The sequence below is a fragment of the Lates calcarifer genome, linkage group LG24, assembly GCF_001640805.2.
Source record: "Lates calcarifer isolate ASB-BC8 linkage group LG24, TLL_Latcal_v3, whole genome shotgun sequence".
NCBI classification, from domain to species: domain Eukaryota; kingdom Metazoa; phylum Chordata; class Actinopteri; family Centropomidae; genus Lates; species Lates calcarifer.
Window position 1 is genome coordinate 1,111,944 of NC_066856.1, and position 12,916 is coordinate 1,124,859.

The following is a 12,916-nucleotide window of genomic DNA, read 5'->3' on the forward strand; positions in this document are numbered from 1 at the left end:
CACTGACTGTGAATAGATGGTGATTTAATGGTTTTTAGGATAACTGGAGTGTTATTCCAAATCATCCTTACCTGGTAAAAGGATTTTGTGATATTTTGTGATTTGGACTTAAGCCATGTGCCAGCAGTTGGACTTGGCCACCTTGAGTTTTTCTGCACACGTGGGCTTTTGGTGAACTTCTCACATCCGTTGTTAAAGCTTCTCTTTACCTTCTAATTAGAGACACAGTACTACAGGAGCCCCGTTTCCTGGACAAGAGCTCACTGTTGGAGCTTTACATCATTTACCAAAAATATACCTGAAATGTTCTCATGGAGTGACTTTTAATCTGATGGTTTGTAGGCAAAGCATCTTAAATGACTGACCAATGAATGGATTTCTGACCAGAAAGTTTTTGGCTGAAAAATTGTCAGCTGTTAAAATCACATGTTAAATTATGTTTTGTTTATTTTTATTATTTGTTGAGATGAATAAAATATATTAGTTGGATAAAAGGTAATGATCCTGTCAAGCACGTTACCTGACTCTAGACAAGAAAAGCTGCTGTTTATTTATACAGCAACAAAAAACTGCAGCCTTCCTCTAGCCTCTCTCTGTCAATGAAAAAATAAACCAAAAAGTAACAGATTTTATCACGAGATAAGTAGCACCTGGCAGTTATTGAGTTTTAGGCATTTCTGTTATGTGTAGTTAATATGTTGGAATGTCCAACATCCAATAAATTGACAGAAACTGAATAAGATAACACCAATCTGCATCTTTCAGCTACAAAATGTCAGTTTACAGGGTCAGTTTAATGCTTTCAGTCACAGTTCATCCAGAGGTGGACGCTGGCATGGGCTCAGGCGGATGTAAATAATGACAGACAATGGCTGAATTGTCATGACACTCATGGTGTGTGGTGGGAATTAAAGGTCACTGAAAGGCTGTATGGGGGCTGTGTTTGCTCGTGAGAGAGTGCTGGTTTGTTTATGGGCAGCAGGGATGACCACTCATTATTCTGAGGCTATGTTTGAATGACTGATGCTGCTACTCTTGTTTTAAAGCTAGATTTCCTCAGCATGCCTCGTCATTGCCACGGGGACCGAGAGTTCTGCATATCAGAGGCCATGTTGTGTGTGAACAGTTATTTTTTTGTTGTACAGATAAACTCTGTCTATCCCAGTGCCTCTCTGTGGTGATTTGGATTACGACATGCAGGTATTTGCTGATAAAAAGTTAAATAAGAACATCATAAGTCAGATGACCAAATGAGAGAATTATCAATTATATTTATTCATTTATTTTGAAAAGATGCCGACATCACACCATATATACAAATTATATCAGTCTGATGAAACACAGTATAGTAATGAAGGTAATAAAGATCATGTTAGTCTCTGTCAGTAGTAGACTGATGGTTTTTCATATGAAATCAGTTTGCAGTGTAGAAGTTGCTGATATCTGATTGAAGACTGAATGAGATTACTGTGTCATATTAGTCAACAATTAAGATCTAAGGTCTATTGTTTTTTAGCTGCACAGATTTGCTCTCATATCTGGTGTCAGTTTTATGATTTATGGGAGGACACTGAAACCAGGGTTTGTATGAAACAGTGTGTCCAGTCAGAGGTTGGCCAGTGGAAGTGCTGAAAATAGGAGCCATAAGTCAACTAACAGGGTCTTCTCTGTGTGGGTTTTGGAACAGGTCTCCTGTCTGTTCTCTGTCCCTGCTCTCCTCAGAGATCCACAGGGACCGATGCATGCTGGGATATACAGGGGAAGGAAATACCTCGGCCTTGTGCATTCAAACCGTGGTTAGAATGAGAAAATAAATGAATTCGTAAAGTCAGGGTGTGCCCAGGAAATGTTGCAGATTCTATGTCAGACCTCCTCTATTATTTTAATTAGTCACTATATTTGATATCATTACAGTATAACTTATAAATAAGAGGAATGTTCAACTGTCTTAGCAGTGAATATCAATTTACAGATTCTTCCAAAGTGAAGTTTTTATTCCCCTATTTGGTAGGTGAGGTTTTGATTTCCATTTTTGATTTAATGAGAAATGTAATAATAATAAAATGCAACTGTTTGCTTCATTTTTCAAACTCTGACATTCGTTTTCACAAGTTGACCTGCATTTTTCATAAGCGTCTATTCATGCCATACCTGCCCCAGGTCGGAGGCGACCACCATCGCAAAGGGATCTGGTTTAGATGAATGGGAGTCTTTCATTGCCCCGTCAAGCCTTCCTCATTTCCTCATCTCCTCCCCTCCCTGCATATTCTCCCCTGCTCACCACCTCCTCCACCCTCTCCACCCTCCCCGTCCTGAGGCCTCCCTACCGTGCCAAAGCCATGAGGCTGTCTATTCATGCCTGGCTGACATTACCTGTCTGAATCGAGCACACACGTATACATACCTGCCTATCCCTCTATTCCTGGGTAGGAAACTCTCATCAGTGCTGAGTTTGTCTCAGCTGAAAGACTTGATGGTGCTGAGGTGATCTGTGTCATGGTGCCCATACCACCAATATTTCCAAGATGTATCTTGTCTAAGAAAGTGTTTATTTGTGGTGGATGTTGTTTAGCAATTCTGCTAGCCTCAATTACTAATGACAAAAAACCATAAACTGTCATTTGGTTATGACAGATGGAACAAGATATTAAGTTTCTTCTTAAGTTGGATCTCTCAAATTGCTGTTGCTGTATACAGAGCAGTGGCCTGGTGGACTGTAAAAAATCCTGAACTTTTTTGTCTTTGTCCTCTAATGTCATGTTTTGGAGCCTCAGTAGTTCCAGCTGTCTGAGGTACAGTCCCCCTCTGCTGTTTCATGGTTTCTTAGTTCTCCTCTGTTCAGGGCCACTGTACTGTATTGACATTGGGGGAGTGGCTAATTGTTGTGTGGGGCTATCTAATTACAGTTAGCTATGGTTTTCCCCCAGGCAAGGGTATGTCAAAGGACCCATGGTGACTGACGACTACTTGTGTTTTGATTTGTTCAGTGGTGCCCTGAACTCACCCTGTTATTACTACATGCAACAGGATCTTAGCAGAGAAAAGAAAAAGAGCAAAACTAAACATTGATCATTCAGAACATGAATGCTGTCTTCATGCAGCCACTTCATGCTCTGATTTAACCTTTGACCCCCCTCCATGTGTATTTATATCCATGGTGTCTGGTGGTCAGGATGAGGTCAAGGTGGATAGTGTATTTAAAAAAGCTGTTTCATGGCACCATGAGCTCCGTATTGTCAACAAATACTTTTATTTTCCTGTTTTTATATTTACCACAGAACATATCAGATGTCTTACTTTTGTTGTTTGAATGTTTTTCTTCAGATTATCACTACATATCATCCTCAGTACATTAAGAAATGTTATGCACTTGAATGTTTTTCAAATGTTAATGATCCATTTAAACACCTCCACTCAAGGTGAACATAGGAATCCATAATAAAACAGTGGATACAGCAGGTATAGAGCAGCACATGGATTCACAGGTCTCAGCTGTTGATCTTGACCCAGCTTCTCTCTTTCAGCCTCTCTCTCTTCTCATTGACCTCTGACGCCACAGTCATTCACACACAGCCTCATGGGCCTGTTTCTGTGCTGTGCTGTGCTGTGCTGTGCTGTAGGCAGGAGGGGCATATTTTGGAGCTCTGGCTTTGCTCCAAGTTGCCAGAGGCTTTTATCTCAGCAGTCCACAATGGAAGACAGGCCCAGAGCCTCGGCATAACTCTCCCCAGGTGTTTCCCAGCACAAAACATCTTTTACCATCCCAGCTGCTCTCTCCAAAGCCCTGCCTGTCTGTCTCTGGGTGCTTCTTGGTGATCCCTTTCTCAGTTGACACCAGTTTCTCATTAGCTTTGTGTTGGGCTTGTGAATTGGCTCTTCTTTGTTTGGTGACTTGGTTACAGTCTTATTTTCAGCTGGAAAATAATGCTGTGAATACTATAAGTTATCCTGTCCAACTATATACAAAAGATCATCTGATTCATTCTTCAGTGTCATTTCTCCAAAATTATTATTATCTTTAAACCTGTGTGTGTGTGTGTGTGTGTGTTGGGGCTTGTGTGTGCTTAAACAGGCACACCTATTGTACCTGATCATTTTGTCTTTTCTTGTCTCCATGTGCGTTTAACGTTGAATGTATCTGTTGTGTTGCTCACTTCCTCCCATGAAACAGTCAGAAGTTTCCTGGTTGTGCTGATCTGATCTGGGGGTCGAACACTGTGTCTCCACAGCCTATTTGTGTGTAGACGGGTGGCTCTCAGACATGGACTAATTAGAGCTGACTCTAGACAGGGTTCAAGCATTCAGTGTTGGTCTTAAGGTGACACATGAGGTAATACATGTCAACTTGAGTCAGGGCAAGGCTTGATCTCTCTTTTTCTCTGTTGAGCCTTCCACACACACACACACACACACACACACACACACACACACACACTTCAACTGAAGCTGTTCCTGACTTGGCACCTAGGTTTAGTGCTGTCCCCTGCCTGTTTTGTGCTTTCATGGTCAGTATAGCAAATATTTTGTGGAATTGTGCATGATTCTTTTTACACATAGATGCCTATGCAGGGACTGAAATCACCTCTTTGGTCATATTGTCATAGCATGAATCCTTATTCTGGATTTATTCATCAAAGTGCAGTTCAACATAAAACATCTCCTCCAGGCTATAGCTTGCTTTAATTGCTAAAATGTATTTCATTTATTTCAAACATTAACATATTACAAACAGAGATTACCTGTAGCTCAGTTGTTGGGAAGGTTTCAGACAGTAGGAGAGGGATGGTGTCCTGGTTACACTGCACTATCCACAGCTGTAACTACTGGAAATGTAGTATCTGCAGTGTAATAATGTGGTGTGGGCAGAGGTGCTATGACTGGAATTAGGCAAAACAGTGAGATAAGATCAAATAGTTGGCAGGCCTGTGGTGTGGAGTGCAGTGGCAGAGCAGGGTGCTTGTTATCCTGGTTAAAGTCAGTGGGCAGGTGAACTGTGTCTTACTTGTATTATTGTGAGAAATGCATTCAGCCAGTCAGAGAAATCAGGTCCTCTTTAAGGTAGCCCAGGGGGACACAGGGAGGAGTCTCTTGACGGTCCAACTGAAGCTGTGCAGTGAAATGTTGATGGATGGTTACACAGAGAAAGTTTCAAAGAGCACTGCTTGCTTTCCCATGAGACAAGCTGAAGCACATGCATGTTTATTCCAAGGTTCATGTTAAGGATCCATAGATCGAGTTTTTAAACAAGGAGAATTAACACACACACACACACACACACACACACACACATACACATACACACATACATACACATTCTCTTGACAAGTTGCAGCCTGCTTCATTTCTCTCATGTTCCACTGCCAGTCTTCTGCTTTGCTCTTCGACGTATAGTGTCCCTGCTGACACAAGTGCGTCAGGATTTTACCTCTGGGCTCAGGCATCTCTCTCTGTGTGTGCTCACCTGCCAAACATCCTAACCAAAGACATGCCTCTCCACCCACCTCACAAGAACCCCCTCAGCTGTCTTTGCAGTGTGTATAAAGGCTCAGGAACTGGCCTGCAGGAACTCGGTTCAAGCAATTACAGACTCCAAAGAAAAATCCAGATGCTTTCTCCAATGTGTTCGCTGTCTTGCAGTGAGCTGTGTGCTTTGGCTGTGGGACTGATAACAAGGCGAGACAGTGCTGGAATGGTGTCAAGCTCTGTGGTGTCCCATCCCAACCATGGAGAGAACATTGTGGTTTGAGTGACTTTTCTCAGACGAGGTCTGAGTTTGACTCTTTCCTGTGTGCTGTTTTAATGGTTTTCAGACAAAGCCATTGTGTATTGTTGGTTTTTTCAATATATTTTCTTTTCTTTTTTTTCCCATGTGACATTTTTAGCGTAGCATAATTTTAGCACAATCCCCTTTGACAGTAATTGCACCAGACACCATCAGTAACCATGTGGTCTTGTGGGCTAAGTCTTCAAATTAAAAGTTGTTCCCAGTTGGTTTGATTCAGTGCTTAACTGACTCTGTGGCCAGTAACGATATTAATATCTGAGTTTAAAGGAAAAGAAAAGATTTTTTTTTCTTACATAGGATTTTTTCCAGGGATTCAGCAAACCTGTTTGTTAAAGAATTAGAACGAAGATTTTTTTTTATATTTTATAGATTAACTAAAATGTAAACATAAATACTAAATGCTGCAGAGTAAAGCTCACTGAAATATGAATTAAATTAAATGGTGACAATAAAAACATAATCACAACAAAAATCTGATGCTCTTGACTTAACAAAACAAAACATGAAAGACACATAAACCACCACAGCTTATTCCCATTCCCTGCTTGACTCCCAGGCCTTTTATGTATATTGTCCAAAATCATATCTGTAAAATGAAATACAAGCCAATAACATGGTCTTGCGAATTGTTAATATTAAGAAGGAACTTGTTTCCTGTAGCACACATAGACATGCCAGGTGTTGCTTGTGTCCTGATGATACATGTTTATTTGATTTCCTGAGGTAAACCTTGGCGCTGATAATAATAATTTTCCCAGTGTCTGAACTCAGTTTCCTCCCTGCACCATGTGAGCATGGACTCAGTGGGGTGTGTGTGTCAAGCTGTTTAATCATACAAGGGAGGAATTTACTCTACCAGACTCTATAAGTGTATGGGACTGAGTTGATCACATCTGTAATTTCTGATTTAAATTTATGCCACTTAACCTAGTGTGTGAGCAGGACGAGACATGAGCCTCTTGTCTGTGTAGCCTTATGTTGTCTCTTGTATCTTGTTGCTAATGATCTGGTTTCATCAACCCATAGCAACTCAGCGAGCTGTCAGTCATAGTAATATGCATGTAAATAATTTGGCTTCAAAGCACTGCCATGGAAGATTATATGTTGTGGAAGAAATCTGCCAGTACATGAAGACAGTGAACTGACTTATTTTTTTTTCTCTTTTCTGCAGGGTGACATCCAGCAACTTATGATTGTGGCTGATCCCAAAGCAGCATATGACTACTGTGAACACTACAGCCCAGACTGTCACACCCCCCACAGCGACTCCCTGCAAGCCCAGGAGCCAGAGGCAGAGGTCAGCCAACCAGGGAGGGTGGGGGGAGATTCTACAGAGAACCAACTGAGGGTCCTCATTCATTTAGATTATTTAAAAGGAGTTGGATCCAGGCCCTGTTGATGTTTTTGACAAAGAAACTCAGTTGTCAGGTTTTATTTGCACATGATGAGTCTGTGTCGTCATGTTAAGTCTTGTTTAGTTTGGAGACAGCCCTGCTAGGGGTTTAAAGGGGTTTAATATATTAAAAGAGATATGGCTGTAGTATTTTGGTGGGTAATTGATTAGACTTTGGGAAGTTTTCCTCAGGGATAAGTTAAGTTTTTTATTATTTGTTATTTTAGTCTTTGTGCCTGTGACCACTTAGACCAGGTTTTTGTCTCAACCTGTGTGATCCTGGTGCATCTGTGCATGTTTTAGAGAGTAGCTCTGAGTTGTTGACAGTTGAAAGCTGAAACACTATAGGAATAAGGGGAATTACATTATAAAATCAGGTATTTTTTATCTATCCTTCATTCTCTCATATCCTTATTCAGTGTAATACAAATGTAGCCAACACAACTAAAAAAGTATAAGCTGCACAAACAGTATTTCAGCATTTCATTCAGACAGTGGGAGGGACACTGTACATTGGTGTGCCCTTAAAGGGTTACTACACACAGAATCAGTAGGTCAAACTTTAGTCCATGGTCCACCTTTGACCACACCCCAGTCACTGATGTCATAGCTTGTAAAGGTAAAATGCCTGCAGTAATGTCCTGGACTGGAGGTGTGACCAGACCAAACCTGGAGAGAGCAGCACAGTTGGTGTGTGTACAGTTTGATGAGTTACTGATTGTAGCGTGAGTGCTCAGGATTTTGATTAGCACTGATTAACATATATGTGTGTGTGACACATATAAGATGTGTAAGATGTTAATTCTGAAGTTCATAGGGCTACTGACTCCGGCTTTCTTCTTCTGTCCCTAAATTGTCTTTTTAAAACTGAAGGATGCAACATAAATCCTATTAACCCCAACTGTTTACTCACAGCAGCAGCCAAGGACACAGTGGGATATTTGTTTTTCTTTTTTGGTCTATAGATGTATATCCATTTAACTACTATATACTGAAACATGTCTGCATTAGAGTTAACTCTTAACATTTGCTCATAAATCATTTCCATGATTATGATGGGCAGGGTGAAACAGCCATGGGCACTGACCAGCTGTAGAGTATCTATTATTATTATAGATATGATCTATTATTATTGTATTGTATAGTTCTATTTTGGCCTCCTTAATAAGGGACTGGCAGAGAACTGTGCAACTGAACGAAGCTGAACTTTCTTTGGATCAGGCCCCTTTAATTTGGCTGAACGTACAAGTCCTGAGGTGTATAATTTACATGCTTGCAGTGAGAAAGTTCCATTACGATATCCCTGAAAATGCATCTGGTAATTTTGTCTTTGAGGTTTCCCTGTTGTTTTCCTCTGTTTTATGAGCTTTTAAACATCACATCTGCCGACATGTTTGTAGGCGAAAAGCCACATTTCAGCTTTTGTTTACTCGTTTGTTCACCATATTAAGACTATTATCTAATTTAGTTGCACTTGGTTTGGATTTATTTGAAGGTAATGATAGCTTTTTTCATTATCATTATCAGTGAACCATAGTATGTTAATGTGCTATAAATTATACATTAGAAAATGACACTGTGCATCTCGTAGCATTTCATATGATGCTAATAATAGTGCGATTTTTGCAGCTGCACTAATGAATGTACCAGTGTTTTTTTTTTTTTTATCATATTATTACCACAATTATTGATTCTGATATTATTTGCCATAAATAATGATATGAAATTATTTGTTCAAACTTTTACAGTTTGAACTTGCAGCCTGCTCAGGATGATAGTTTCTTTATGTATCATCGTCTTGCTGAAAGCTCACTCTGCATCCTTGATGCTAATGCTAACACCACAACCTCTCTTCATTCCACTCTTTCTCCTCTCTCTCTCTCAACCTCTTCAGTACACTACTGATGATTTAGATTACTCTCAGTTCTATGATTACTCTGAGGGAGCCACAGACATCGTTCCAACTGATGAGTATTCTGAACCACAGGTAAATGAAAAAAGGAAAAGAAGAGAAAAAAAGATGTGTTTCCTGTAATGTCTCTTTTTGTCAGTCATCCATCCCGTCTCTCAGTTCGTCTCGTGTTGTCTGTGTCTCAGTGTTATGTTTATGTGCACACCAATACTCCAGTAACTGGGAGTAATATGCTATATCATCAGGTTTTCTCCAAAAGTATCAAAGAATCAGCCCCATTACACTTAAGGATTGATCAGTATTCTAAGTGTCCTGACCTGGTTATGCTTCATCTGATGATGGCCTTACAGTAAGGCTGCAGAGATATTAGACTTGTGAGTGTGCATGTAAACATACTCAGTGTGTCAGTCCTCCTTGTGTCTGTTTTGTGAGGCTGCTGCCCTCTTTCACTGGGAATGCCATCTGCTTTGAGTGTGTTTTTGCATTTCAGCATGTCTTTAAAAGGTTTGTGTACGTTATGAGATGTCAGCAATATTATGATTTATATTTTGAAAAATGCAGCAAAAGCAGTCTAGCCTCCATTTCTGTTTCATTGCACTGCAGTAGCTCTAAAGTGTTGCTGAAAGGCAAATCATCTGTTTTGTTTTTGCATCAGTCCCAGATTTACACGTGTATATGTCCCAAAAATTCTCCTGTTTGTCATATGAAAGGCCCAGTCCTCGACTGTTGTACAACACACTTTACCACCCAACTGTCCAGCAGTCTGAAGGTTGTGTTAACATGGCCAGCATTCTAACTGCAGTCCTTGTAGTTGGTGTACATGGTGACCATGACAGAACACCATGCAGACCAACTACTGTACATGGGCTGCTCCTGGAAAGGGGAGCACGTGGGCTCTGACAGATGGGATGGTAAAGAATCCATGCAAAAGTCGCAGATTGTGCCTTTAAATCATTTCCACTTCTGAATGTTCCATGTTTGTCTTGGTGTTCTTTGTCGCCGCAACCTCTTCCAGAGAAAGAAACGTAGTGTCTCCATGAAAAAGAAGAGGACCAGAAAGTCCCTCAGTAAAACTAAGGCCAAGCCCTTAAAGTTCTTGGCTGCCAAAAAATCACCGGCTAAAAAGTTTGCCGCTAAGAAGAAACGACAGATGCCTGGCTACCAGGCCACAGCGCCAGCACGACCCAGAGGCAATTTTAGGGTAAACGTCAACGTTAAAAAAAGACGGAATCCCATCAAGATCTTCCTGCCCTGAATACTGAAGGGAAAATCTGTGATGGCAGACTTAGACCTCCCTAACCTCTTGTGTAGAAGTAGCACAGTCTGTAGCTAGCTTCAGAGGACCCCAAGCAAATAACCTCAGTTTGAGCCTTTGTGTTAACCCTCGCTTTATTCTTCTTTCCTTTTTTCAACATGACTCAGCTAAACAATGTAGGAGATTACAATACAGACATTGACTACGGAACTGTAGATGGTTCACAAACTCAGTCCCCCTTTGCCACGAGTGGACCATATGAGGTAATTTTCACCTTCATTCTCATCTGCTTTTAAAAAACAGTGTTGGGTGTTTTGGGAAATGTGAACGAGGACGATTTTACCCAAGGAAGTGTCAGGGTATGAAATGATAAAGACACTACCATTCAAATTAATTGGTGTGTCTTTTGACTCACTAAGACTTTGCTGTGGACAGGGGAGTTTTTTAAATGTTTGACAGCTACAACCCACTCCACTGCACACACCATGTGGACTCTAGGGATGCATGGCATACTTAGAAAATCATGCAGTGGACATTTGTAGCTTCATGTTGACATTTAATTTTGGCTAAGGCTGCAGGTTTTGTTAATGTCCAGCACATGAACATGTTTACCTTGTTTTTGAAATCTCTGTGTGGTTCATTAGTGTTTGATTGTTCAGCTGAAGCAGTCACTTTAAAAATGAAATGCTGTGGGCTGTGTGGATGGATCATAATAGAAGGATTTCTGCCATTCATCCTCTACTGTATGCTAATAATTAAAAAGAATCAAGTATTGTTCTGCAAACATGTGGCTCTGACATTTACCATGGCCCTTCAGCTAATAAGAACCACTCAGGCTTTTAGTCAAATAACATGTGCTTCTTTACCAAAAGCCAAAAATATGTTTTAGAGCCTGTGCTGTTTGCTTTTATTATCCACACAAAGGGTGGAGAGTTGACAAGACTTGCAGCCTTATCCAGGATTAAAAGAAGCTGATGATAGCAGAGCCTCTTGTAGCCAAGGCCACTGACAGTAAATGATACTGGAGATTATCTGTTTGACAATATATGCCCTGTTGTCCATCATATCATAGGCTTGGTTTTGATCACTAGTTTTGTTGATTACCTCTAAAAGAACTATGATCAACAAGGCTAAAATCTCCTCACAGCCAGCTCTGAAAGTGGATGTGATTACACAGGGAATTTTGAATATATAATTTGACTGAGATTGAGTCATTGCCAATAATAACTGTATAATTGCATCCATTTTGCTGCTTTCTGAAGCTAAATCCACAGTGATCACAGTTTTGAATGAAAGAAAGAAATGTGCCAAGTGATTGCAGTTGTAGTATTTGTACCGGATACAGAGTGTACCAAAGAAACTTACAGACATAGTCCAGATTGGTTTTGTTGTTAGCAAATGTATCTTGATGCACTCTATGTATCTGCACAGCTGCTACAACCTGATGATTGACTCAGTGTTTATGCAAACTGCTGCTAGTGTCATGTCAGACGTGTATTTCAGCCTGTCTTTAAATCTTTATGTATCAGTGTGTCCTGTATAATTGTATGATGAGAAGGAAAAGAAGGCTGAAATAACATCAAGTCTGACTTGATACATATGAATAACAAATTTGATCATCAGAGTCACTACGGTAACACTTAATTTATTCCTTTGATCTAAAACATGTCGATTTACTGACCTGGGGTCTGCTGCAGGTCTCTGCAGGATGGTTAATTGGTACATATTTAGTATTATTGAATACTTTAATAATGATAAATAAGTATTCTGATGAATAGTTGTTTCATATTCAGATATTTAAATTAACAACAGTATTAGGCCATTATCTTCATTCCTCCAAGATGAAGTAAGATTGTTATCCGTGGAATAAATTAAATGTTACCATTGCTATTGAAAATTTTGTTTTCTGCATATTATGCTGAATTTATTTGAGGTCTGCTTTAATAACACATAAATGTAGACTGTTTGCCTCAGTTGCTTAACTAACATCCTTGTTTCTTTGGTTGCTCACCATTACTTCCCCCTTCCTTGCTTGGGTAACACCTGAAAGGCTGTGGAGGAGGATGTTGTCGGTGCTTATGTCACCGAGGCCCCTCCCATTGCTCCGGAGCCCACCGCTGTCCTAGAAACAGTGGACAACCTGGACACTGGTGCAGAAGCATATGACTTTAAGGAGTATGACCTAAAGGAGTATGACTTGGGCGAGGTTGACAACAGGTTGTATGATTACGGGGCATATGATGAGTATGGCACGGCCCCGCCCAGACCCACGGCAACCTATGATGATGAGGTGGGGCCAGGGGTCGCTGCTGAAACCGACGTTTCTGAGAGCACCGTAAGTATCGCACCCTGACCTGCTGACTGAGGGGTGTGTGCATGAGAGGCACGCGTCAGGGACTCACTCTGTCTTTCAGTGCACGCCTTTCTACTTAGTTGGTTGCTTGGCATGGGAAATGTGTCATTGACATGTTGAGTGTGGAGTCAGTAAATGCATCATGTGTGACTGGTGATTTAATAATTGACAGCTGTGATAGGGACAATGCATGTGTCTGTGTTTTGTCAAAGAGGGTG

General features: G+C 40.6%; 1 protein-coding gene across 1 annotated transcript in view; it reads left to right on the forward strand.

The window, feature by feature from the left end:
* The window catches only part of col11a1a (collagen, type XI, alpha 1a), a 77,992-nt gene that overhangs the window by 9,212 nt on the left and 55,864 nt on the right, over positions 1-12,916 (forward strand). Inside the window, 4 exon segments of the mRNA XM_018698274.2 lie at positions 6,957-7,082; positions 9,073-9,165; positions 10,513-10,608; positions 12,396-12,680. Coding sequence (XP_018553790.1) covers positions 6,957-7,082; positions 9,073-9,165; positions 10,513-10,608; positions 12,396-12,680 — 600 coding nt within the window.